This window comes from Hevea brasiliensis, chromosome 18 (assembly GCF_030052815.1).
Source record: "Hevea brasiliensis isolate MT/VB/25A 57/8 chromosome 18, ASM3005281v1, whole genome shotgun sequence".
NCBI lineage: Eukaryota > Viridiplantae > Streptophyta > Magnoliopsida > Malpighiales > Euphorbiaceae > Hevea > Hevea brasiliensis.
The window spans coordinates 22,551,599-22,578,875 of NC_079510.1; the positions used below are offsets into that span (position 1 = coordinate 22,551,599).

General features: G+C 32.5%; 1 protein-coding gene across 2 annotated transcripts; it reads left to right on the forward strand.

Annotated features, from left to right (window-relative positions):
• The first annotated feature begins 12,720 nt into the window (after positions 1-12,720).
• Positions 12,721-17,355, forward strand: LOC110670732 (APO protein 2, chloroplastic). 2 transcript variants are annotated; one of them, XM_021832890.2, is made up of 4 exons: positions 12,721-12,877; positions 12,964-13,132; positions 15,352-15,704; positions 16,314-17,355. In XM_021832890.2, exons 2-4 carry the CDS (start codon positions 13,001-13,003, stop codon positions 17,143-17,145), a joined length of 1,317 nt encoding a protein of 438 aa, XP_021688582.1. In that variant the 5' UTR covers positions 12,721-12,877; positions 12,964-13,000; the 3' UTR covers positions 17,146-17,355. The 2 variants fall into 2 exon arrangements, with proteins under 2 accessions (XP_021688582.1, XP_021688583.1); XM_021832891.2 differs by lacking the exon at positions 12,721-12,877 and adding an exon at positions 15,187-15,232 and having other exon boundaries at positions 12,996-13,132.
• The last annotated feature ends 9,922 nt before the right edge of the window (positions 17,356-27,277 follow it).

Genomic DNA, 27,277 nt, shown 5'->3' on the forward strand with positions numbered 1-27,277 from the left:
CAATTCCTTGCTTTTCCTCCATGGGTTTTCCATCTAATTGGTAGAGAATATCAAATTAATCTTTGATTTACAGATTAAAAGCAAGGGGAAACAAGAGATTAGAAGAGGAACAAGATTTGGAAGAGATTGGAAGTGGGAAAAATCATTAAGTGAGGTAAGCTCTCTCTTTCATGCTTAATTTACCAAGTTTGCTTTAAATCAAGTTTGGTTGTGATGAAATAACATGAGAAATTGAAAGAAACATGTATGGAAATCTAAACTAGGGTTTTGGCCAACTTAGGGAAAATTAGAGTTTTTATGTATTTTAGTTAAATTGATGATAAATCTAAGTTAAATTGAAGTAGTATGCATGATTGGGAGTAGTAAGATTTCATGGGATTGCATAAATTGAATTATGGAAGATTAGCGTTCATGGGGAAATTGGGTTTTGGTGCTAGAGAGTGAAATTGGTGTGTGTAGTATTAAATTATGATCATTTGAGGTTTATTTAGTTTGAATTGACATTGGGTTGATGAATGAAAATAATGAAATGATAGGATTAGGGAAAATTGCAAACTTTGGTGTTTGAAAATTGTGGGGTTTGTGCTAGGAAGTGCCATTGATGTGTCAATGCTAAATTATTGTCATTTTGGGTGAATTAAATGTGGATTGAGGTTGGTTAATGGAAGTAATTGAAGAAATCAAAAATTGAACTTAGGGTAAAATTTTGCATACTGAATTCAGTGTGTTTGGAAGCCCATAACTTAAGCTACACAACTCCAGTTGGTGTAAAACCAATTGGAAACAAAACTTAAGACATAGGGTTAGAATTTTTGTGAAGATACCCTGCCCCGAAAATGAACTTAAGCTATTCAAAATGAGCCTTGAACTTAGAGACAAAATTCTGGAACCAGCAGAATTTGACCATATAAATAGTAAACTTTGCATGGCCATAACTCTCTCTAGAAAACTCCGATTTAGGCGATTCTTAAACCGATGGAAACCTAAGACATAGTAGAACATTTCATGTGAAGAACTTGAGGCCAAATTATGGACTTAACCCAATCAAACTGCTAAGTAAAATTGAATCACCGAATCTATAGAAATCTAGAAATCTGCAGATTTACCAAATGAATACTAACTTTGCATGGCCATAACTCTCTCTAGAAAGCTCCAATTTAAGCGATTCTTGAACCGATGGAAATCTAAGACATAGTAGAACATTTTGTATGAAGAATATTAGACCAAATTATGGACTTAACTTGATCAAATTACTGAACGAAATTGGATCGATAAATCTGCCAGAACTGAATCTATAGGATGAATAGTAACGTAAATAGTAACCGTGTTTTGGTCATAACTTGAGCTACACAACTCCGAATTAGGAAATTCAAAAAGGAAAATAAAGTCAAGACCTAGATGAACAATTTTCATGAAGAACACCTCATCAAATTATGATCGAAACTAGGTAAAAATTGGGTTTAAAGATTGGGGCACTAAGTTGTCCAAAACCAAAACTCTCTAAAATTTGCAAAGCTAATTTGGGATGCCTTAGACATTCATGTAATGAGTTCTTGGCAGCAATTGAGATGTGTATTGAGACATTCTATTTGTGTACTTTCAGTAGAGAAAGAGGTTAGGACGGACAAGGAATAGAGAGTAAAGAGAAAGGAAAGCATTGAAGGTTTGTGCACAACTAACCTTTTCTTCGTTTTTAAATTTGTAAATTGTTTGGAATGTGTTTATTTGAATGAGTTTGCTTTGAGCAAGTTTACTTTGACTAAAATATGGTTTTTCTCTTACATTTGAGAAATTTGGGTGTTGCCACCTTTATATGGATATTATGATGAATTTAAATGTGTTTATTGGTTTATAAACGTGATTGTTGAGTGAAAAATTTTTGGGAACTGTTTTGAAACCATAGTTAGCATGACAGTCCCTTTTGGAACTCCCCAGTAGTAACGGCTACTTGGGGTTTATAATTGATATTGATTATGTCTCCCATTAATAACGGTTAGTGGGGTAAGACTACATGAGTACTCATTAGCTAGCTAGCCCTTCCCTCATTAATAACGATTAGTGAGGTTGAGATTGCTTTGTCGTGGTGTACAACACGACACTGATCATGAAATTTTGTGTCATGGCCTGAACTGTGTGTTGATGTTGGCAACACTAATGCTTTGTGAATTGTGATTTATGAAGTGTGATTTCTCTTTTGAAATGTTATTCCAATAAATGGCTCTTATGGACTTAGAATTATTATGAAGTTTTCATACTTAAGAAAAATGTGATTTATTATGCTTTGACAAATTGTGTTTTACCTTAAGTTTTAAAGTTATTAGTTGTGCACCACTGAGTGATATACTCAGCGATAGCTTCTTTATGCTATCGCAGGTAAGGGAAAGGAGAAGGCTACCGAGTGAGAGACTTGGAAGCAGTATTTTGGTATTGATTGTGGGTATTTACGTTAGGTATACCCTTATGATTCCTTTGGATGTATTCTATACCTATATGTATAGATGTACGGACATTGAGCAGTTTGTATTAAAAAGTACTGCATTACTAAAGTATTTTGAGTTTGTAACTATTTGTATTTTATTTTGAGACTTATGAAAATGTAACTTTTGCAATATTTAGTTTATCATTATTTCCAATGAATGTTTACATGGAATTTTAACTATTCTCATGCAGTTTTTCGTAAAAGAATTGATAAGATAAAAAGCTATGATTTGTTTTAAAATCCTTTGTAACATAACTAATGGGTTATTGGTAGGTGGAGTTCGGTAATTCATTAGGTATGCTACGGGAACATGTCATGCCTTACCAGGGATAAGTTGTAACAGTTTCTATTAGTGATGACTCTTGGACTTGGCATAGAAGGCTTGCACATGCTAGCATGGACTTTCTTACAAACTTGAACAAAGATGAGCTAGTTGATGGGCTGCCAAAGATCAAGTTTCAAAAGGATAATGTGTGTAATGCATGCCAAATGGGTAAGCAAGTTAAGAGCCCTTTTAAATCTATTCATAAGGTATCTACTTCTAGACCCCTTTAATTGTTACATATGGATTTGTTTGGTCCTACTAGAGTAGCTAGCTTAGGTGGTGCATATTATGCCTTAGTGATTGTTGATGACTACTCTAGGTATACTTAGGTTACATTCCTTGCTCATAAGGATGAATGTTTTGATATTTTTGAGAGATTTTCAAAAAGGGTTCAAAATGAAAAGGGTTTTCAAATCTCTTCTATTAGGAGTGATCATGGTAAAGAATTTGAAAATGAGAAATTTGATAAGTTTTGTAACTCACTAGGGATCACTCATAATTTTTCTTTTCCTAAGACTCCCCAACAAAATGGTGTTGTTGAAAGAAAAAATAGAACTCTTTTAGACATGGAGAGGACTATGTTAAATGAATATAATTTGCCTACTTATTTTTGGGCAAAAGCCATTAATATGGTTTGTTATGTTTCAAATAGAGTTTTGATTAGACCTATTTTAAAGAAAACCCCTTATGAGCTATGGAATGGCAAAAAACCTAAAATAGGTTATTTTAGAGTTTTTGGTTGTAAATGCTTCATTTTGAATACCAATGATAATTTAGATAAATTTAGCTCCAAAACTGATGAAGGTATCTTCTTGGGGTACTCTACATCTAGTAAAGCATATATAGTCTTTAATAAGAGAACCTTAGTTGTTGAGGAGTCAATGCATGTTGTATTTGATGAAACTAACCCCTTTGGTCCTAGAAAGGATATTTGTTGTGATGATGATGTTGTAAGTAATCTTAATGAGTTGACTCTTAAAGATCCTCAATCTAGTGGAATTCAAGATCAACACATGGAAGATCCCTTGAAGGACTTGGGAGTTGATCAAGTTCAGCTTCAAGAGCAACAAGGTCAACCAGTTCCATATCAAGAAGTTCAATAAGATCTACCCAAAAATTGGACATTCAAGAAGGATCATCCTAAAGACCTAATCATTGGTGATACATCAAAAGGGGTAACAACTAGATCCTCTCTTAGAAATATATGTAATAACCTTGCATTCATTTCTTAAATAGAACCTAGGAGCATAGATGAGGCCATTAATGATGAGAGTTGGGTACTTGCAATGCAAAAGGTGCTCAATCAGTTTGAAAGGAATAAGGTTTGGACCTTAGTTCCTAGGCCAAAGGACCATCCATCCATAGGCACCAAATGGGTGTTTAGAAACAAATTAGATAAGGAAGGAAACATAACTAGGAATAAAACTAGGTTAGTAGCCAAAGGCTATAACCAAGAGGAGGGCATTGACTATGATGAAACCTTTGCCCCCATAGCTAGATTAGAAGCCATTAGAATCTTACTTGCATATTCATCATATATGAATTTTAAGTTTTTCCAAATGGATGTTAAAAGTGCTTTTCTAAATGGTTTTATTGATGAGGAGGTATATGTTGAGCAACCTCCTGGTTTTGAAAATCATGAGTTTCCAAACCATGTTTTTAAATTGACTAAAGCCTTGTATGGTTTGAAACAAGCTCCTAGAGCTTGGTATGGAAGGCTTAGTAACTTTCTTTTACAAAATGGTTTTTCAAAAGAAAAAGTTGATATAACTCTTTTTGTTAAAAATCATGTAAATGACATCCTTATTATACAAATATATGTTGATGATATTATATTTGGTGCTACTAATGAGTGTTTGTGTGAAGAGTTTGCTAATACCATGAAGAGTGAGTTTGAGATGAGCATTATGGGAGAACTCAAGTTCTTCCTTGGGCTTCAAATCAAGCAAGCTAAGGATGGCATCTTCATTAACCAAGCCAAGTACATCAAAGAATTGATCAAGAGGTTTGGAATGCAGAATAGCAAGCCAAGTAGAACTCCAATGAGCACAAACACCAAACTTGACAAGGATGAAAAAGGAAAACCAGTTGATAAAAAGCTCTATAGAGGTATGATTGGTAATCTCTTATATCTCACAGCTAGTAGATTGGACATTATGTTTTCCATATGTTTATGTGCACATTTTCAATCATATCCTAAAGAGTCTCATTTGCATGCTGTTAAATGTATTCTCAAATATTTGAATGGTACATTGTGTTTAAGTCTATGGTATCCTAGAAATGCATCCTTTGGTTTATGTTCCTACTCGGATACTGACTTTGCTAGAAGAATCCTTGATAGGAAGAGTACCTCAGGTACTTTTCAACTCCTAGGACAATCTTTAGTTTCTTGGGATAGCAAGAAACAAAACTTGGTTACACTTTCCATGGTCGAAGCCGAATATGTGGCTGCAGGTCTTTGTTGTAGCCAAATACTTTGGATCAAGCAATAATTGAGAGACTTCAAAGTATCTCTTGGTCACATTCCTATTAAATGTGATAACACAAGTGCAATCAATTTGACTAAGAACCCCATACAACATTCTAGAACCAAGCATATAGACATTAACATCATGTTATACGTGATCATGTATTGAACAGTGATATTGTTCTTGAGTTTGTTGATACACATCACCAATTAGCTGATATCTTTACAAAACCTTTGTGTGAAGATAGGTTTAATTTCATTAAGAGAGAATTAGGCATGCTTGACAACCTTGATACTTGAGATTGTGATTTACTATTCACATTACTGTTCACATTACTGTTCACATGAACAAAATATTGGTTTCCTATTTTTGGCTGCCATATGATCACAATACCATTCCTCATTAATTTAGATTATTCTCCTTGATTGTTATATGAAGGTTATTTGCCAAAATTCTATTGTTTCTTTGAATAGACTCCTTGATGGTTTTACAAGTCCTATGCAAATAAAATTAGTGAATTTGTATTGAAGTCTTCTTAGCTCTTTGTAGGCTATTCTTGAAAATAGCTATTTATGCTACCTCTAGATTTATCACACACTAGATATGTGGTTTGAGTGTTTAAACAATACACTTGTATTCATGTTAGGATTCAAATCCAATAAGCTATGCCTTGTCTTAGAATTGCACCTTGTAAGTTTGCAATTATATGAAGTGTTCTTATAATTTTTATATATTTCCATATGTTCTATATCTTTTGGCATAGTGCTATGCCTTTGAATGATGCCATAATTTTTGTATGTCTTTCTTTCTAGAGTGTATTTTGATAATGCTAAAAGGGGGAGATATATAGCTAGTGGATGAATAGTTCCAAATTTTAGGCTTTAAACATGATATATAATTGATGATTTAGTGGAATACATGTGTTGGGTATACTTAGGTGATGCTTCCTGGTAATCCTTTAATACATATTCTGAATTATTTTTTATATAAAAATAACTTTGCATCATCATTCACCTAGGACTAATAGCATTGCATTCATTGAGTCAAAGCCTCTCTTATGTGCTCTCCAAATTCTATTTATTAAGGCACAAACTGTTTTTGAAAGGGGGAATACATTAAGGGGGAGAATTTCTGAAAAATACACACTTCACTTATACTTAATTTTCCTCATCCACTAATTGTTTATCATCATTAAAAAGGGGGAGATTGTTGGACCTAGGTGTCTTAACCCTTGTTTTGATGATAATATATAATTAGTGTGCTACTAATATAATTTGGAAGTGTTTGTGTTGAGTTTGTAGACCCTAAATTCAAAATTGGCAAATTACTTCAAATCAAGGTTAAGGAAGAGCAAGATAAGGAAGCAAACATTTATGGGACCCTACAATGTAACTTTTATTTATTTAATATCTTGTAAATCTCATTTAATTAATTATGTTGGCTCAAGTCTAGGTAGTACTAAGAATATCTTATTCAACTTAGTTTTCACCTAATTCTTTATCAAGGAAAAATTGAATAAACTTTTCAAAAATGCAAAATTAATTTTGAAAAGTATTTTAGTTGCAAAATACATTGAATTATCTTTCCAATAGTTCAAACGGATCAAAAATCCGAGTTCGGATTAAAAAGTTATGAGTTTTTTAAACTCTTACTTTTTTAGTTTCTTTACTTATAACTTTTCCTTTACTAAGGGGGAGTAAAATGAAATTTTCACATTTGAGAAATGTAAATTTGTTTTTGAAAGTGTTTTCATTGAAAAGTTTATCAAATTAGCTTTCCAACGGTTCAAACGGATCGAAAATCTGAGTTCCGATAAAAAAGTTATGCATTTTCGAAGTCTAAGTGCCCTTTTGACACTTTCTGTCCAGAGAGCACTTCGATAGCCGAAAGTGAGAAGTTCGACTGTCGAAGTTCATTCTTTAAATCATGGTTTTTGAGTGTTAAAAGCCATTTTATCCAAAGAGCACTCTTGCAGCCGAAGTAAATAACTTCGGTAGCCGAACCTGGGTTTCTGCAACTCGATAAAACAGAGCTTTAGGTGGTTGAACGGCTAGTTTAGCATTTAATGCCCCCCCAATGATTATTTTCTTGCAAAAACTATAAATAGGCACCATTTATGACTGGAAATAAGTTTTACAACAATAATCTTTTTGGAAATTTATTGTGTTCTAAAGATTTTCTTCATTCTTTCTCTCTAGAACTTGAGCTACCATAGTTAATGTTGAGAACTTGATATTTGAGTTGTAAATTCTTTGTTCTGAGAGTTCATTCAAGGTTGTTGTGAGCACTTATTGTAATTTAAGTGTGATAGAGCTTTAAATAGCTTTTGAGTGTAAAGGGATTTGCAAAAAAGCAAGGGTTTGCTCTTGTGGTGATTGTAAGGGGTTTATTCTTCACCCAAAGAAAAATTTTAGAGTTAACTCTCAAGGATGGCTTTGAGGAAAGAACGTAGGCTTGGGATAGCCAAATCTCTATAAATTTCTTGTGTCATCATTCTTCCTCTACTCTTCTTTGTGTCTAAATTTCTTTTAGTCTTTAATTTTGCAATTAAAACCCAATTCACTCCCCCTCTTGGGTTGCTACAAGGGACAACAATATTTAATTGAAATTCAATATAAATAGGACTAATAATTTTAAATTTATATTAATTTTAAAATTAAAAATTTTAAATTTATATAAATTTTAAAATTAATTTAAATAATAAAAATATAATTATAATTAATTTTAAGAATGAAGGGTAATTTGGGCAAAATAAATGTTCCCTCCTCTTTTAAACATTTATATATAATATAGAGGTTGTGTACTGTTCTTGGGGAACCAAACAGAATTGAAAAATCGTAATGAACCAATAAGAATCTTATCAAATCGAAATTTTTTTTATACTCTGGTTTGGTTCTAGTCCTTTATTGAGAACCGAATCAGAACCGTATCAAAATCGAACCGAAATTGAATCGAGAATCAAAGTTATGTATATATTTTTCTATTTTTTTAGATTATTATATATTTTGAATATAATTATATATATTTATATATGTATATATAATTATGAACTAAATACAACCTAATATTATATTTTATTTCTCTATATTTTCTTAATAATTTTAGTTATAAATATATTAAATCATTTTATAATTCTTAATTATAAGTGTGCTATTATATTATATATATGTTAATCTTAATTATATTTATATCTTATAGTTAAATATTACATAATTAATAAATAATGAAAATGTATATTATATGATATAACTCTGCCTAAGTAGTTTGCGCTTAGCCGGTCCCAAGCCCGGATAAAGAAGGAGGGTTGAGGTAGGTGACAACCAGCGTAAAAATTTCGTCACACCTTATGATATGGATTCAAATGATATAAACGTTGGGGCGTCCTTACTTACGATGCACTACATCGGAGCCCGAGTGTAGTGAGAAATATGCAAGGGTATAGGGCATTCACCGAAAGTGACGGGCCATGCCGACACCTGGGTGTGGTGTTAAGTGAGCAAGAGTTCCCACATCATGGATGGGTGTGGGTAAAGAAGTTAGTCCATATGACAGATAGTAGAACAAATAGTGGAATAGAACACAAGATAGACATAGAAAACAATAGAAGATATCATAGAAGGAGACCAATTAGGAAGGAACAAAATAGGAGGAGGATCAGGGTTGGTACTTGGAATGTTGGATCACTTACAGGAAAATTAATGGAGCTTGTGGATACCTTGGAAAGGAGAAGGGTGAATATTGCTTTCATTCAGGAGACTAAATGGGTAGGAGAGAAAAGCAAGGAAGTGGGTAATTCAGAATACAAACTATGGTTTACCGGAAAGGAGAGAAACAAGAACGGAGTGGGCATAATCATAGACAGGACATTGAAAGACACTGTAATAGCTGTGAAAAGAGTAAGAGATAGAATTATACTAGTAAAGTTAGTACTAGAAGGAGAAACAATAAATATAGTTAGTGCTTATGTCCCACAAATAAGATTAGATAGTGAGAGTAAATAAAGGTTTTGGGAAGATATGGATGATTTAATGCAAAGTATACCGAATGAAGAGAATGTTTTTATTGGTGGAGATTTGAATGGACATGTAGGAAGTGATAGGCAAGGTTATGAGAATGTTCATGGAGCTTTTGGTTTTGGCAGTCTAAATGAGGAGGGAAAAAGCATCCTGGATTTTACTATGGCATACGACCTAATATTAGCAAACACCTACTTTATAAAAAGAGAGTCACATTTAGTGACTTTCAAAAGTGGGAAACATAGAAGCCAAATCGACTTCCTCTTAACCAGGAAGACAAATAGAGCTCTATGCAAGGATTGCAAGGTCATTCCAGGAGAGGCTTTAATAAGTCAACATCGGTTAGTAGTCTTGGATGTCAAGTTTAGGAACAATTCAAGTAAAGTCAGAAGAAATAGTGTAGCTCGAACAAAGTGGTGGGAGTTCAAAGGAGTAAAGCAAGTGAAGTTCAAAAATGAGCTTCTTGAGTCTGAAGCATGGAAGCTGGATATGGAAGCCAATGATATGTGGATATAAATGGCATCAAAGAACAGAGAAGTAGCTAGAAAAGTACTTGGAGAGTCTAAAGGACATGGACCACCCTCAAAAGAGAGATGGTGGTGGAATGAGGAAGTATAAAAGGCAGTGAAGAGAAAAAGGGAATTGTATAAGAAATTACCTAAATGTGATAATAATGAAGCATATGAATGACACAAGATAGCAAAGAAAGAGGCAAAAAAGGCAGTTAGTCAAGCAAGAGCACAGGCCTTTAAAAAGTTATATGAGAAACTTATAACTAAAGAAGGGGAGAAAGATATTTATAGATTAGCAAGGAGAAGAGAAAGGAAATGTCAAGATCTCAATCAAGTTAGATGCATTAAGGATAAAGAAGAAAAAGTGTTGGTGAAAGATGAGGACATTAAAGAAAGATGGAGAAATTATTTTAATAATTTCTTTAATAATAGTCAAAATTGTAATAGCGTGAATATAGACTATAGAACAATAGAAAAGAATGTGAATTATACTAGAAGGATTAGATCTTTAGAAGTAAAAGAAGCACTTAAGAGAATGAAAGTGGGTAAAGCCTGTGAACCCGATAAAATACCAATTGAAGTGTAGAAGTGTTTGGGAGATATGGGAGTGGCATGATTAACTAAATTATTTAATAAGATTCTAAACTCAAAGAAAATGCCTGATGAATGGAGGAGGAGTATTTTAGTACCTATTTTTAAAAATAAGGGAGACATACAAAGTTGCTCAAACTATAGGGGAATTAAACTCATGAGCCATACTATGAAGTTGTGGGAGAGAGTTGTGGAGCATCGACTACGTCATGATACTTTTATCTCTGTCAATCAATTTGGATTCATGCCCGGTCGTTCAACTATAGAAGCGATCTTTCTCATTAGAAGCTTGATGGAGAAATATAGTAATGTGAAGAAAGATCTACACATGGTTTTTATTGATTTGGATAAGGCTTATGATAGTGTTCCAAGAGATGTCTTATGGAATGTGTTAGAACAAAAGAGGGTATCTATTAGGTACATACAAGTATTGAAATATATGTATGAAGAAACAACTACTATTGTGCGCACAGTGAGAGGGGAGACAAGAGATTTTTCGATCTCAATTAGATCACACCAAGGATCAGCTATAAGCCCTTACCTTTTTACATTAGTTTTAGATGAATTGACAAAACATATACAAGAGAGTATTCCTTGGTGCATGATATTTGCTAATGATATTGTTCTGATAGATGAGACGTGAGAAGGACTTAATAGAAAGCTAGAACTTTTGAGAAGTACTCTAGAGTCAAAGGGCTTTAAGTTAAGTAGAATGAAGACAGAATACATGGATTGCAAGTTCAGTGAAGGCCAAACTGGTGATAGGGAAGGAGTTAGTTTGGATAAAGTGGTACTGTCTCAAAGTAATCACTTAAATATCTTGGCTCAGTTCTTCAAGTAGATGGGGGATGTGAGAAGGATGTTAGTCATAGGATTAAAGCCGGATGGTTGAAGTAGAGACGTGCCACGAGAGTTTAATGTGATCGCAAGATTCCCAATAAGTTGAAAGGACAATTTTACCGTATAGTCATACGACCCGTTATGTTATATGATAGTGAGTGTTGGGCACTGAAGGAGTCGTATGCGTCTAATATTAGAGTTGCAGAGATGAGAATGTTAAGGTGGATGAGTGGCCATATTAGACTAGATAAAGTCCGTGATGAGAGTATTAGAGAAAATGTAAAAATTGGGCCAATCGAGGATAAGTTGAGAGAAGGGAGATTGAGGTGGTTTGGTCATATGAAGCGTAGACATACGGAGGCTCCAATTAGACAAATAGAGCACATTAGGTTAGAGGATAGAAAGAAAAAAAGGGGTAGACCTAAATTGACTTGGAAGAGAGTAGTACAACATGACCTAAAAGTATTATACATTTCTGAGGATTTAACCCAAAATCGTTTAGAGTGGAGAAAGTGAATCCATATAGCCAACCCCAAATTTTTGGGATAAAGGTTTAGCTGAGTTGAGTTGAGTTGTATATTATATGATATACTTATACTATTATATCATAAAATATATTTAATTCTAAAATATATATACATCTTATAGTTAAAGATTATATAATTTAGAAATGGCTAAAAGATATATTATATGATTTATTATGTATTAATAACCTAAGTTAAAATTTAAATGCTAATTTAATTATGATTTTTTAAAGAAATAATTACATAAATTTTTTTTAAGAATCGAGAACTGAACCAAAATCAATTGAAGAATCAAGAATCGTACTGAACTGAAACTGAAATAATAAAGAGCCAAATCAGAACCACACCAAATTTAGTGCAATTCTGGCTCCTAAGCAGACCCAAAACTGAACTGAAACTGCATACCTCTGGGATTATATATTATAGATAATATAATATAATATACTATAATATATATAAATATAGACTATAGATAAATATAGATTATAGATTAATTATATTTTTTTATTTTTTAGTTATTAATTTTTATTTTTATTAATTATTTTTAGCCGACCCCATATTTTTGGGATAAAGGCTTAGTTGAGTATTTCATATAAAATTTTATATTTAATTAAAATTAAATATAAGTGGAACTAAAAATTTTAAATTTATATAAATTATAAAATTAAGAAATTTAAATTAATATAAACATTAAAAATAATTTAAATAATAAAAATATAATTATAATTAATTTAAAAAATAGAGGACATTTTTGGTAAAGCTATATAATAGTATAGATAGAAATAGATTATGTATATATAATCTATTAATCAATTTTTTTTCGGTGGACAATATATTAATCAATTTAATTAAACGGATTATTTTTTTTTATTTTATTTTTTTTAAACAGGATTATTACTGGTTCGACAAATTAATCAGTGTAATAAATTGCCCGGCATAATTCAGTTAAATCCACACATTTGGGCCTCATAACTAAGATGAAGTCCTTAAAAAGGTCTAACCCAATAGCCTGCAGTGTAGCGTCGCTAAAATCTCTGTTTCCCATCCCCTCATCTCTCCTGCCTTCAATGGCTGGAAGCCCTCAATAATCTTCGTAATTTCCTCCACAATTGCTTGGTCTAGGTACTCTCTTCTCCTTCTTCTCCTCCTCTCTGGAGTTACAGAACCTAAAATTTTCATAATTTCTATGCTTGCTGTTATGGTTGCAGGGACAGCTTGTGGTTTCCGTAATTCCCGATTTGTACCATGGATTTGTGTCATGGTAGAATGACAGTATTCCATCCCAGAGTGGAGGCCTTCATGGTTTCTTATTGCCCCAGATCACAATTTCTTGAATTTAACCTCTACCCACGTCTCAGTTGGCTTGATTCTTTTCAGGTATTGCATGTTTTAGTTCAAAAATTAGTTGTTTTTTTATCTATTAGAATTTGAATATTAGGCAACCTGAAATTATTGAGTGATGATTTGTTAATCTCGGTATTTTTTCTTTTTAAATCGTGATGAATTATCATTGTTTATTGCATTGGGTTCTTAGCGTTCTATTAAAGGTGTGTAAGTGGCATAAAAAGAAAACCACATGGTGGGTGAATTTTACTTTTTGAATTACAGTTCATTTGGTGTCTTTAGTCATATGCATTTGATACTTTTCAGTATTATTGAGCTGTTGTATATGTATGTTCTTGGTTTAGCTCATTGACAATGACACATTGCTCACCGATCACTAACAACGATATTTTTGATTGTGTGTGTGTGCATGTGTTTTGGGATGGGGGCTGGAATTGTGTTGGTATATGCTTTTGGAATTATCATTGACGCTGTTTTATGTGGCGTTGTTTCTTTTTTTTTTTTTTTTAATTATTTATGCTGAGAATCAGAATCATCATGTCAATTGGAGTTTGATAATGCAAAGAGCAATTAGGACTTCCTTCACATTGTGGTCACAGTCGTTCACTTTCATTCTTGGAGTATTAGTGTTGGAATGTTCGACAGATCTTACAGATCATACGTTACATGTTGAGATGAGTGCTTTTCAATTCCTTATGCAGCAGACAGAAAATGTATTTTCACAAACCTGTGTAGAATATAGTCATGGAGAATAATTTAGAGCTCCATTTTGATATGTGTGAATTTCAAATGATGAGGTATTTAAATTTGATACTTCATTTGAAACGCAATTTCAAATCTTCAATCATTTCAAATGCACATCTCTGTAAATGGAGCCTAAGATAATATCATTTGCTAGTTTGCAGTCAATTTATAATGATCTGAATATATTCAGATAAACTTAGTTTTCTAGATCCTCTTGTCATTAGTTCTATAACTTGACTTCTCTTTAAAAAATTCCTGATCTCATTGGATTTCAGTGGATGTATTCTCTAATTGCACATCTGATGTCTATTTCTTTTGAGTGCTATAATCTACCAAAACATTTGTTTCTTCAATGTATATTATTTATAGAATGTGAACAGAAATGCAGTGGAGAGAATTGGCACTGACACCCAACCAAATATTTTCTTCTTTAGTTTTGCTGAAAAATGCAATTTCAAGCATAGACTTTTGCTCTGGCATTAATGCTGGATTGCTGCTCCATAAGCTGAGAGATGTAGTAAGAGCTTAGCTCTTAGTTAGGGAAGGAGCGCATAGAAAGAGCCTTATAGAAAATACATTCAACCTTCCTCCTTTGTAGAGCATCCAGGGACAGGAATTGATTGTGCTCCATATTACATACCTGTGGTTGCTTGCTCACCCAATCTTCTCCTCCTCAACAACCACCAAATGAACATGGATAGATAACCTTCCCTCTGGAGCATCCAGTGGCAGGATTTACTTGTGCTCCATACCCATGCATTAATTTTCTTACTCAATATTCAACAATCCACCCCCATCAATGGTTTTTTTTTTTTATTATATATATATATTTTTTTGTTGGGGGGGGGGGGGGGGGAGCTAGAGAGAGAGAGAGAGAGAGAAAGAGAGAGATGTAGGAGGAAATTGTTAAGTAAAGCCATTTACCATTTTCATTGAATTTAAGGTCTTCAAGGATGACTTATTTTTGAAACTGGTCCAGCTATAATTATAATGTTGCAGAGATGTAAAAATGGCTTGCATTGTTTTTGTGGCAGTTGTAAGACCAATGCTTTGCACTTGACAGCTGTATCTAAGTGTGACTAATTGATCAATGAAGAATAGTACACATTTGTATGGCCATCAGCAGCTTGAATATTAAACTCTCTTTATTTATTAATGTTGTGGTGGATCATAAATTGACATATTGTTTCTCAAATAAATTAGGAAGGAACAAAGCCATCAAAGTTGATTTTGTTATCAACACACAGGAAAAATAGCTTGATCAACTTGAAGCGAGCCACTTTTTTTTCTAATGCAAGTTACTGCTGATTGACTAATTCCATCATGCCTTTGCTTCTTGGTAGGCACTGTTAAGGCTAAGACACTGACCACCACTATTCACACTTGAAGGTCATTTTAACATGAAGTTTGACCTTTCCATGTTTCTTGAGAACATTTGAGAGTACTTAATTGTGTCAAGTATGCAGGCTGATCATTTCAACTCTTTTTTCTCATTATTCCCCTTGCAGCATAGAGGTAGTAAACTTAGGCTTGAACTGAACTCTGTCATTACATCAAGAATGTTGCAGCAACCACATGCCTTGGTCATCGCAAATGAGTATCCACAAAATGCTGATTTTCCTCGAAATTATTCGAGAAAGGAGAAAAAGCCCTTTCCAGTACCCATTGTTGAATTGAGACGAGCTGCAAGGGAGAGGCTCAAGAACAGGAAAGGCCGGCCTAAAGGACAAGCTCCTCCTCCAAAGAACGGCGTTGTTGTTAAGAGCCTCATACCACTTGCTTATGATGTGTTTAATGCGAGGATTATCATGATTAACAATCTCAAGAAATTGTTGAAAGTGGTGCCTGTGCATGCTTGTGGGTAATTATCATCTGCTTCCTCCACTCCATCTTCATCGATTATGGGTAATAACAGCTCAGGTTTACAGTTTCCTGCTAAATCAATTATTAATTGCATAAAAATGGGTTTAGCAGATCCTCTCTTGCTTTCCCATAAACTATCATAGCCATATGGTCCAATGTCATGCTTGGCTTCAAAATTTCTGGTTACCTATTTTGTTTCCATTAAAATTCTGGCTCTTCCATCATAGAGGAATACATGCATCACATGTAATTAGCTTATCATTTTTTGCTTTCTAGAGATGGCTGTATGCTATCTGATCACAGTTCACTGTATTCTACCGTAAAGGAAAAGTTTATAAATAAATGTCAGTACTCTTAATAAACTGAATATATAGTGTTGCAGTATGGGTATGAGGCATTAAGAATCTTAAAATTGGCAGGTTGACCGTCAGTAATTTTGAATTATTTGTTTCTTGTTTGCATATGATTTGTTGATAAGTGGTAACGATGGCTCTTATCACATAAAAAATACATGCATGCATTATTAGTTGGGTACAAAGAATTGTTGCTTGTCAGACTTTAACCTCCTCGATGAAATATGTTATATTGGTTAGTCTATCATTTGCAGGTGGTGTAATGAAATCCATGTGGGACCTGTAGGACATCCATTCAAGTCATGTAAAGGTAAATACGCTACGCTTCGGAAGGGCCTTCATGAGTGGACAAATGCAACTATTGAAGATGTATTTGTTCCTATAGAAGCCTACCACCTTTTTGACCGCCTTGGAAAGCGTATTCCTCACGAGGAGAGATTTTCAATCCCCCGAATTCCTGCTGTAGTTGAGCTCTGCATCCAAGCAGGCGTGAATATTTCTGAATATCCCACAAAAAGGAGAAGAAAACCAATCATTCGGATCAGTAAAAGTGAATTTGTTGATGCAGATGAAAGTGACCTACCAGACCCTGTCCCAGAAGTTCCTGGAAAGCCACTATTAACTGAAATACCCAACTCAGAAATTAAAGCCCCATCTAATGGAGAAGAAATCAAATTTCTTGCTGAGGAAACAGTACGAGCATGGGAGAAGATGAGGAAAGGAGCCAAGAGGCTAATGAAGATGTACCCGGTGAGAGTATGTGGATATTGCCCAGAGGTGCATGTAGGACCCAGTGGACACAAAGCACAGAACTGTGGAGCCCACAAGCACCAACAAAGAAACGGACAACATGGTTGGCAGGCTGCAGTGCTTGACGACTTGATAACACCAAGATACGTGTGGCATGTTCCCGATGTAAATGGGTCACCATTGCAAAGGGAGCTTAGGAATTTTTATGGACAAGCTCCTGCCATTGTGGAAATTTGCATTCAGGCTGGTGCAAATGTGCCAGAGGAATACAAATCAACCATGAGGTTGGATATTGGAATCCCCTCCAGTGTTAGAGAAGCTGAAATGGTTGTTTGAGGTAATTAATTTCACTTCTTTCGAAATGAATTGTGAAGTGTATGTAGAATTTTGGAAGGAAAGACAATGTATATCCTTTTAGAAAATTTACCAGGTTTAGCCGTCCTGAGAGGCTCTTCAAAACTATGGTTTCTCTTATCCTGATTTAATTGCCGCTTTTGCTAATGTTTCCCTGTTTTTATATGATAATGAAAAATGATTTGATTGAAAGATCGTATGATTATGGCCGTTTGGATAACTGTTACTTTTGTTAAATAGATTGTAGGAGAATTAAACATGCTTTGTTAAAATAGTTTATTGCATATAAACTCATAAAATCACCTTGTATCAAATAATTTCAATCTTGATTACATTAACATAAATCAAAAGCATTTAGCCGCCTAACCACGATAAAATTACAGGACTTGTGTGACATTTTACCAGTATTAAGGTTCGCTACCCTTCTTTTATTACTCAATGACTTAGGTTGGGGTACAATAAGACAGGGACCTAGGTTGAGGGATAGGGAATACAAGAGAGACCTTTTACCACTCAATGACTTAGGTTGGGGTTAGTAAGGTTGAGGGATAGTAGATACGAGAGAGACCTTTTACCACTCAATGACCTAGGTTGGGGGATAGTAAGGGGAGGACTTAGGTTAGGGTATAGTGGATACGAGAGAAAAGGAGAAAAGGTATTAAACACTTTCTTATTGGACTTATCTTAAAAACAAGTGTTAGTCGGTTTATCTTATTGTCTCTTTTATTAAATTTCCTAATTATATATTTATGCAAACAAAAGTTACATATACATTTAAATCAAAACATTCAAAATAACAAATAAGTATATGCGCGTAGAAGATCTTGTAATGTGATGTTTCTAAGTTAAAAGAATTATATTTTTTACTATTTTACCCTACATGTATAGTTAATTATCTTAGTTATATGCCAAGTCATTTTACATATCTTATAGAAAAAGAGTCCTAAACATTTTAATTTAAAGTACATAACAAAGAAAAGAATGGTCCTAAACATGCATAATCTTTAAGTTCGTATAACCTAAGGTTTCTATCATGCTTAAGTTAATTTTAATATTACTAAGTTAATCTTAATTTCAAAATTAATTAACTAGGTCAAAATTTGAGAATAACTGTAATTAAAAATATAAAAATTGAAATAAAAATATAATTAAAAATATAAAAATTGAAATAAAATCTAACTTTTTTTTTTCCGTGAAATAAAATCTAACTAAAACAAGGGAAAGAGGAGAAAAGAATTGAACTCCAAAGAAAAAAATTAATTAAAATAGACTCTTTACAATAAATAAATGTATATATTCTAGGCCATTACATTGTATGCCAGGAGTCTTGAAGTTCAAATTTCTCTTTGGTCCACCAATGAAAAAAATCCACTTTTACTCCCTTTGCTTTGTAATTTCAATATGGGTTCTTTTTACGAGCTTCGGGCGCATTTAATTAATTTGCATAAAAAAAATACTCATAAAAATGGCAAAAAATATATTTAAATAAAATAATATAAAATAAAAAATAAATAAATAATAATATAAAATTAAAAAAAATCAACTATTTAACTAAAACAAGTCAAAATTAAAAATAAAAATTAATTTTAATTAATTAAATATCAAAATCGAATCAAATCAATTAACCTTAATTCCAATAGGTCTACCATTCATGAAAAAGTCCTAATAAATAAAAAGGTGGGTTTTAATTTAAAAATACAATGGAGTCCTATTTTTACCTAATCTAGTCTAATTTCTATAAAATTTTAGAACTGTCCAAAAATTTTAAAAATTTTATAAAAAATATAAAACTTAATTAAAAAATCCAGAAAAAAACCTTGAACATATCAAATTTTAACATAGAAAAAAAAAAATAAAACATTAAAATTAGCAACCTAAAAAGCATACGAAATTCATTAACTCAGCTACAATGCAAACTAGTAAGAAAAAATGGCTAAAATGTTAAAATACATTAAAAATACCAAACCTACTCAAAAAATTATCAAACTTTATCACAAAATAACAAAAAATTATCAAACTTTATCACAAAATAACTAAGACACTAAACTAAAATATAGGAAAAAAGAGCACCTAATTTCTTGCACCAATTAATACAGAATATTAAAACTTCCTACTGCTACAATAAAAATGGACAAATCTGGTCAATGGTTCAATAATAATTATTGTAATTAACCTACACAAAATTAAACGAAATAAAGAAAAAATATAATAACAAACTAGATATCTTAAAATATCACATGAAAAATTTGCAGCTTAAAATAAATTTTCTAAGACCTATAAATAAAATTAACAAATTATATATCATTATATTCAGCTAAGCACAAAAGATTTAAAAAAAAATTATTAAAAATAAAAGAAAATTTCTTTTTACATAATTCAAAAGGCTATTCTATATGAAAATAACTCATTGAATCCAATGGAACACTAAAAAGTTATATAAATCAAATAAGAACATAATGAAAATACAACAAAACTGAAAAAAAAAAAATGATAATAACAATATTTGAGTTGTGGGTGTCCAATTAGAAATATACCTTTCTTTGAATGATTTCCATGGAATTACGAGACTCCTTTAGCACCTTAGAGAGCTTAGGAATGAGTCGAAACAAATAAAATAAAACAATTTTGGGTGAATTTATTAATTAAACTAACTAAACTAAGTGATTAATGTGTGAATGTAGGTAAATAATGGTTAGAAAATTGGAGATAGAAGAGAACTTCTATAAAGAAGCTCTCCCACACACAAATAGAGTAGAAAATTAACCTTACTTTTTCCCAATTTCAACCAATCACTAATCATAATCACATTTTATAGTAGAGAGGGAAATAGGATAAAAATTTAACCTGATTTAATTTAAAAATATAAAAATAATTAAGATGAATAATAACAAAAAAAATAAAACACAAAACCTATCTCATAATCTCGACAATAAAGAAAATTATTGTCACAAATCAACCCTATGTGCCAGACTGGTACTAGAACTTGAGCCAGCATATGTTAGTAGTATGTCCTAGAGTATATCATTTTGTATGTATCTTGTACATATTTTATTGATAAAAGGTAATTATTCTTTTCTATTTACATAATCTATTTATGTGTAATGAAAAGGGTCCATTGGTATTTTGTTAGAAATTCTATTATTAAGTTATTAAGAATATGAGTGACAGTTTTTCTAGCACAAAGTATCATAAATTGGTTTACAATCGAGGATTGTAACGCCCTCACTTTAGGTAGTCCGTACATTCTACTGTTCCGACGACCAATGTCTGTTCAGACAGCTAGGGTGTCTGGAACTACACTCAAACTAGAGTGAAGAGCCATAAATTGATTGAATAAAGACCAAAAAAAAAAAGAAAAAAAAAAAGAAATAAAATGCAACTGAGTTAAACAAGCCAGGGGTCATAATGGGTGACCGTACTGGGAAGCGACTGTGAAGACAGTTGCTAACCCCAGACCTGCGAGGAACCCTAGGAAATAATTTTTGGGACTAAATTAGAGGATTTATGAAGATTAAATGACATTAAAAATGTTAAAGAGAATTCAAGAAAATTAGTTAATCAGTACATACCAAAAATAACCCGATGAGCCTAGTAAAGGGCATTTTGGTCATTTCAACCCCAGAGTTGAATTTTGACCTAAATGTCAAATAAAATGAGAAAGATTAAAATACATAAAATGAATTTAAAACATGAATTTATGTAATGGAAAAAAGGGAATAGAAAAGGAAAATAAAGAAATAAAAATTAAATTGAATTATGAGGCAAGCATGACCTAGGAATGACATAATTAAAATTTAAGCCCAATTAAACTAAAACATGTATACATATAAGACAATTTTATTTATATTCATCTTATCTCATTTGGTCTTCATCTTCTTCATTTTGGGAGCCTTGGTTGAACCTCCATGGAAGCCTTCTTCCATGTTTCTTCAAGCTTCTAAGCTTGAATTTCCATGCCATTCCACCATAAAACCCTTAGACCACTTCACAAAAAATTGATCTTGCATTTTGAGAAAGCTAGTGGCTACCAAGAAAGTAGAAGAAATTGAAGATTTAAAAGTTAAGAAATTGGTCAACATAAGGTTAGTGCAAGAATTTCCTTACCTTCTTCTCTACTCATTGTAAGCATGTGGAAAGGAGTTGGTATTGCATGAAATTGAAAGAAAAAAAATAAGGAATTTGAAACCCTAATCTTCGGCAGTTATGAGGGAATTTAGGATTTGATGAATTTTGATTGAATTAAATTGTCTATGGGTGTTGTTGATAACCATATTGAAGGAGCGGAAGCATATAATTTGTTAGATTAAAGCATTGAATTTCAAAAAATTTCTTCTAGGGTTTCCTGCATCATGCCACATCCATTATGTGCCTAATTAATTTCAATGCTCAATTGCATATTAAAACACTTTTAATATGTATTAGGATCTATGTTTACCATTTAAGATTTTTGAATTAATAAATTAATTCAATTGAACCCTAGTTTGAAAGAAGAATATGTGCACTAACCTTTTTGATGCACTGTAGATTTGATTGGTACCTTTGGGAAGCACCTAGGACCCCAAGAGTTGTCTCTCTAGCTTGTCCACACCAAGATCACCAATGGGCAGCCCCTAAACCAGCTTCTCAAGCATTACCAACCAATTATAAATTAGGGATTTGCCTTTAGAGAGGTTATAGATGTGTATAGGACACTAGAAACAATTTCTAGCAATTTTAATTCAAAGGAGTTTGGGCAATTCTCTTTGAATTGATGAGAGAAGATGAAAAGAGGAGAGAGAGCTATATGTGGCGGCACACTTGAAGAAAAGAAGAGTGGCTAAATTTTTTTTTTCTTTCTTTTCCCTTTTATAATTAGGTCACCACTTAAAACCCTTACCACATGTCATTATCACATTGCATCTAAATTTTAATTGACTTAATCACATTAAGCCAAGTGTCAAAGCTAGACTTAATCTTGACCTTGAACATCCTGCATGATAGGAAAACAAATATGACAAACTATGATGCCATGTGTCACCATCTCATAGTGCCACATGTCACCTTATGAAATGACCAAATTATCCTTATATTATAATTTTGAGTTCTCAACCCAAAATCATTATTTCTCATCTTCTAATTAATTTATATCAAATATAAATTAATTAATTAATCTCCATTAATTAATTTCTCGTAATTAAATTCATATTTAAACACTTTAAATACAAATTTAACTTGTACTATACATCCAATAACCTAAATTTGGTTTAAGCCATGCTAGGGACTTTGCAATCTTATTGCAAACCAAACCTATTTAATTAATCAATTAAGCTCTTTAATTAATTAATTAAATCACATTTAACTTGGTGATTAACTTGTGTATGTGTGTGACTTACTAGGCTCATCACTAATTGGCAATGAGATATGATATTAACTCTTAATATCATCAAAACTCTTTCTTATCATAAATGATTTCTTTAAATCATTTTAGACATCTCATAGACCATAGTTGACACCTAGCATAGCATGCCATGGCTACCCAATCAGTAACAAGGAATACCTTTAAATGAACCTATAATCATATGTTACTATGCACTAGAATCTCTTTGTTACAAAATCTCAATTCGAGCTGGACTCGTGGTTTATGTTAAACCTCATTTATTATGAATATTATGTTCTTTTTTAATTCCAGTTCTTGATTAATTAGATTTTCTTATCAGAAACTCTTTTCTGACTAAATCTGTCTGTCCTGGCTAGGAACTTGAAACATCAAGAACAATTAAATAAACATAGAATTTTATCCCTATTTACTTAGGGTAACAGATTCCATTTTGTTCAACACCTACCTCCATATATAACTAATAGGAGCCAACACATGCCCATATACCCATACACAGTACAAGTATGAAAGCAGTATCAAACTCAAACCACCTATATACAAGATAACTGTGTTATCTCAGGTTTAAAGATTATATGCACTAATATGACATATGACAATACATTGATAAGAGTAAACTCTACGTGCTTATCATATGCATCACTGGTTCGACCTACTTATCATGTATAAGTGCCTATCATGTTTGTTATATGGCATGAGACTCACCATTCCATCTTATTTATATCTCATATAAATACCTTGGGAACAAATATGATTATAATCTTTCTTGATAAGTTATGTCCTTATTGTGAAGTATCCTCGATTGTGAACTAATTTATGATACTTTGTGCTAGAAATACTGTCACTCATATTCTTAACAACTTAAGAATAGAATTTCTAACAAAATATCAATGGACCTTTTCTATTACACATAAATATATTATGTAAACGAAAAAGTGAAATTGCCTTTTATTAATAAAATATATACAAGATACGTACTAAATGATATGCTCTAGGGCATACTACTAACACATATATGATAGATATGTTAATCTAGTATGAGTTTGGTATGAGTTGAATGAAAAATGAACATGGAAGTTAGGGTTTTGATCTCAATTTGGGAATTTTGTGTATGGCTTGAAATTGATGATGTTGAGATGAATTGTTGACTATTAGAAGTGCTATGGATGTCAATTGAAGTTTGGGAGTTGGGAGAAATTGAATTGGGAGTGTTAATTTTTCATGTAGGAATTCTAGACCTATGGGTCCAGCATCTTTGAACTGCTATAACTTGAATTGTGTTGCTCCAATTGGTATGAGGCCAATTGAAGATGAAATTAGGGTCAAAATGCCCCATTTTTCATGAAGAGACCATGCCCAAATTTTGTCCAAACCTTGACCAAATTACTGTTCTAATCCGGCTGACCATACCCTAAACTCAGAAAAATGACCATATGAACAGTACATGTTCATTTAGCCATAACTCCCTCTATACAGGTCCAAATGACCTGACTTTTATACCATTGGAAAGCTTAGACATAGGACTACAACTTTCATGAAGAACACAGAGCTCAGAAATGCCTCTAACCAAACCAAATTACTGGCCCAAATTGGGACACAAAAACTATCCAGAACCATATTGTCCAGAAATTATTGGACATAGGCCTACCCGACCAGTTTTGGTAAAAATGCCATAACTTGGTCCAAAAAATTGCAAATGCAATGAACCCAATGCTAAAATTTTTATAAGACATAGATCTACAACATTGGTGTTTTGACCAAAACCCATAACCCAAGGGAACTAGGCCAAATTGCTAGAACAAATCAGCACATCAAAACCTGAAATTTCACTAAACTACCACTTGACCCCAGAATAGTGTTTATAGAATTTCTCCCACTAGGAAATCCCAAATGGGATGAGCCAAACTGTTCTGGAAACCTAAGAGATAGGGCTTAAACATTGATTTAGAAACTTTCCTCAGATTAAGAGTGTAAGAACCCTAAAATGGGAGTCAAAGCCACTGACCTGAACTTGGAATCCTGTAAACACAGGGTACCTGAGTCTAGGCTAGTTAATTTGCTATAATTAATTCTACAAGACCTGAAAAATTGTAATTCAAAATTTTGAGTAATCATAAGACATAGGGTAACAACTTCTATGAAGAACATTAGGCTTAAAAGTGGCTATAACATGTCCAATTAATTAGACAAAAATTTACTCTAGAATCTGCTTGAATCTAGACCCAGAATGAGACTATGAACCAGTTGTGGTTATTTGACCATAACTTGAGTTCTAAAACTTCAAATGACATGAATCAAAAAGAAAAACAAAGACAAGACATAGAGAAATAACTTCTATGAAGGAAGTGTGGCCAAAAAGTGGCCACACCTTAACCAATTTGTTAGGTAAACTTAAGACATCAAATCTGGACATTGAGAAAGGTTCATAAAATGACTTGTTATATGATATGAAGTGAATCAAAATAAATTGTTAAATATAAAAGTGATATGAATATGCATGTGGGACTTATGTTCCCATTATAAGTAACATGAAATGTTATTAAATACAACTAGTATATAATATGAAACTATAAATACTTAATAACATTAAATTGCCCAAAGTATACCTAGACTTATTTATATAGCATGGATTGATTGGTATACCAATTAGGGACTACAGATTGCAGTATCGCCTGCAGGAATAATCATTGATAGATAATATATGTCTAAGATGGTTGTTCTACTGGCTTTATGCCTGCCCGTTGTGAAGGAACGGAAGCGCGAAAAACACAAGATTATACCATTGAATTCAAAAATTTTCACCTAGGGTCACAAGCACCATGCAAGATTTATTTTTATCTATTTGATTTCAATGATAAACAACATATTAAAACTCTTTTAATATATTTTTGGATCTGTATTTGCCATTTAAGATTTTAAAATTAATCAGATTAATTTTAGAACCCTAGATTAAATCAAGAACAATTACACTAACCTCTTGATGTCTTTGCGTGCCTTTGAGATTCGTCTTGAGGACACGGATGTTGTCCCTCTAGCTTGTCCACACCAAGAACACCTATGGCAGCCCTTGAACAGCTTCTAAAGCCTTTTCTATTAATTAGAAATTCAAGTTCTGCCTTTTAAGAGATTAGAGATGTAAACAGGACACTAGAAACAATTTCTAGTGTTCTTAATTCAAGAGATTGATGGCTAATCTCTTTGAATTGATGAGAGATGAAGAGAAATAGCTGGAGAGGCTCAAAGTGGCGTGACAAATGAGAGGAGAGGCTGCTAGTTATGTTTTCTTTTCATAACCACACTTAAATAGCTAGGTTAACACATTAAACCCTAGCCACATGTCACCTTTTGATTAGCTCTAGGTTTAAGTGACCCAATCACATTGTGCCAAGTGTCAAACCTATATTTAATCTTGATTTTAATCATCTTACATGATTAAAAAACATTTGGCAAGCTTATGTGTTATGCCATGTGTCACCATCTCATGGTGCCACGTGTCACACTGCAAAATGACCAAAAATGCCCCTGTCTTAATTTAGAGTTCTTAACCCAAAATAATTATTTTCTTCTTCTAATTAATTTATATCAAATATAAATTAATTAATTAATCTCTATTAATTAATTTCTCATCAATTAAATTCATATTTAAACACTTTAAATATAAATTTAATTTATACTACACATCCAATAATCTAGATTTGGTTTCAAGTCATGCTAGGGACTTTGCAATTTAATTGCAAACCAAATCTATTTAATTAATCAATTAAACTCTTTAATTAATTAATTAAATCATATTTAAATAGGTGATAACTTGTGTATGTGTGTGACTTACTAGGCTCATCACTAATTGGCAATGAGACATGATATCAACTCTTAATATCATCAGAACTCTTTCTTACCATAAATGATTTCTCTAAATCATTTTATGAACCTCATAGACCATGGTTAACACCTAGCATAGCATGCCATGGCCACCCAATTAGTAATAAGGTTTACCTTAAATGAACCTATAATCATATGTTACCATGCACTAGAATCTCTAAAATCCCAACTCAAGCCGAGTCATGGTTTATGTCAAACTCCATTTGCTATGAATATTATGTTCTCTTTTAATTCCAGTTCTTGATTAAAAGATTTTTCTCATCGAAACTCTTTTCAATAAATCTATCTGTCTGGCCAGAACTTAAAACATCAAGAACAATTAAATGAACATAGGATTTTATCTCTATTTACTTAGAGGAACAGATTCCATCTTGATCAACACCTACCTCCATATATAACTAGTATGAGCCAACACATGCCCATATACCCATACATAGTACAAGTATGAAAGCAGTATCAAACTCAAACTACCTATATACAAGATAACTGTGCTATCTCGTGTCTAAAGATTATATGCATCGATATGATTTATGACAAAACATTGACAAGAGTAAACTCCATGTGCTTGTCATAAGTGTCACTGGTTCGGCCTACTTATCATTTATAAGTGCCTATCATGTTTGTTATATGGCATGAGACTCACCATTCCATCTTATTTATATCTCATATAAATAACTTGGGAACAAACATGAATACAATCTTTCTGGATAAGTCATGTCCTTATTATGAAGTATCCTCGATTGTGAACCTATTTATGATACTTTGTGCTAGAAATATTGTCACTCATATTCTTAACAACTTAAGAATAATATTTCTAACAAAATATCAATGGACCTTTTCTATTACACATAAATATATTAT

Excerpts from the sequence above, each read along its gene's own strand:
- LOC110670732 (XM_021832890.2), top strand. The coding sequence starts at position 13,001 with ATGGATTTGTGTCATGGTAGAATGACAGTATTCCATCCCAGAGTGGAG. Across the intron at positions 13,133-15,351 it reads GTTGGCTTGATTCTTTTCAG|CATAGAGGTAGTAAACTTAG; the intron begins GTATTGCATGTT and ends TTCCCCTTGCAG. Across the intron at positions 15,705-16,313 it reads GTGCCTGTGCATGCTTGTGG|GTGGTGTAATGAAATCCATG; the intron begins GTAATTATCATC and ends TATCATTTGCAG.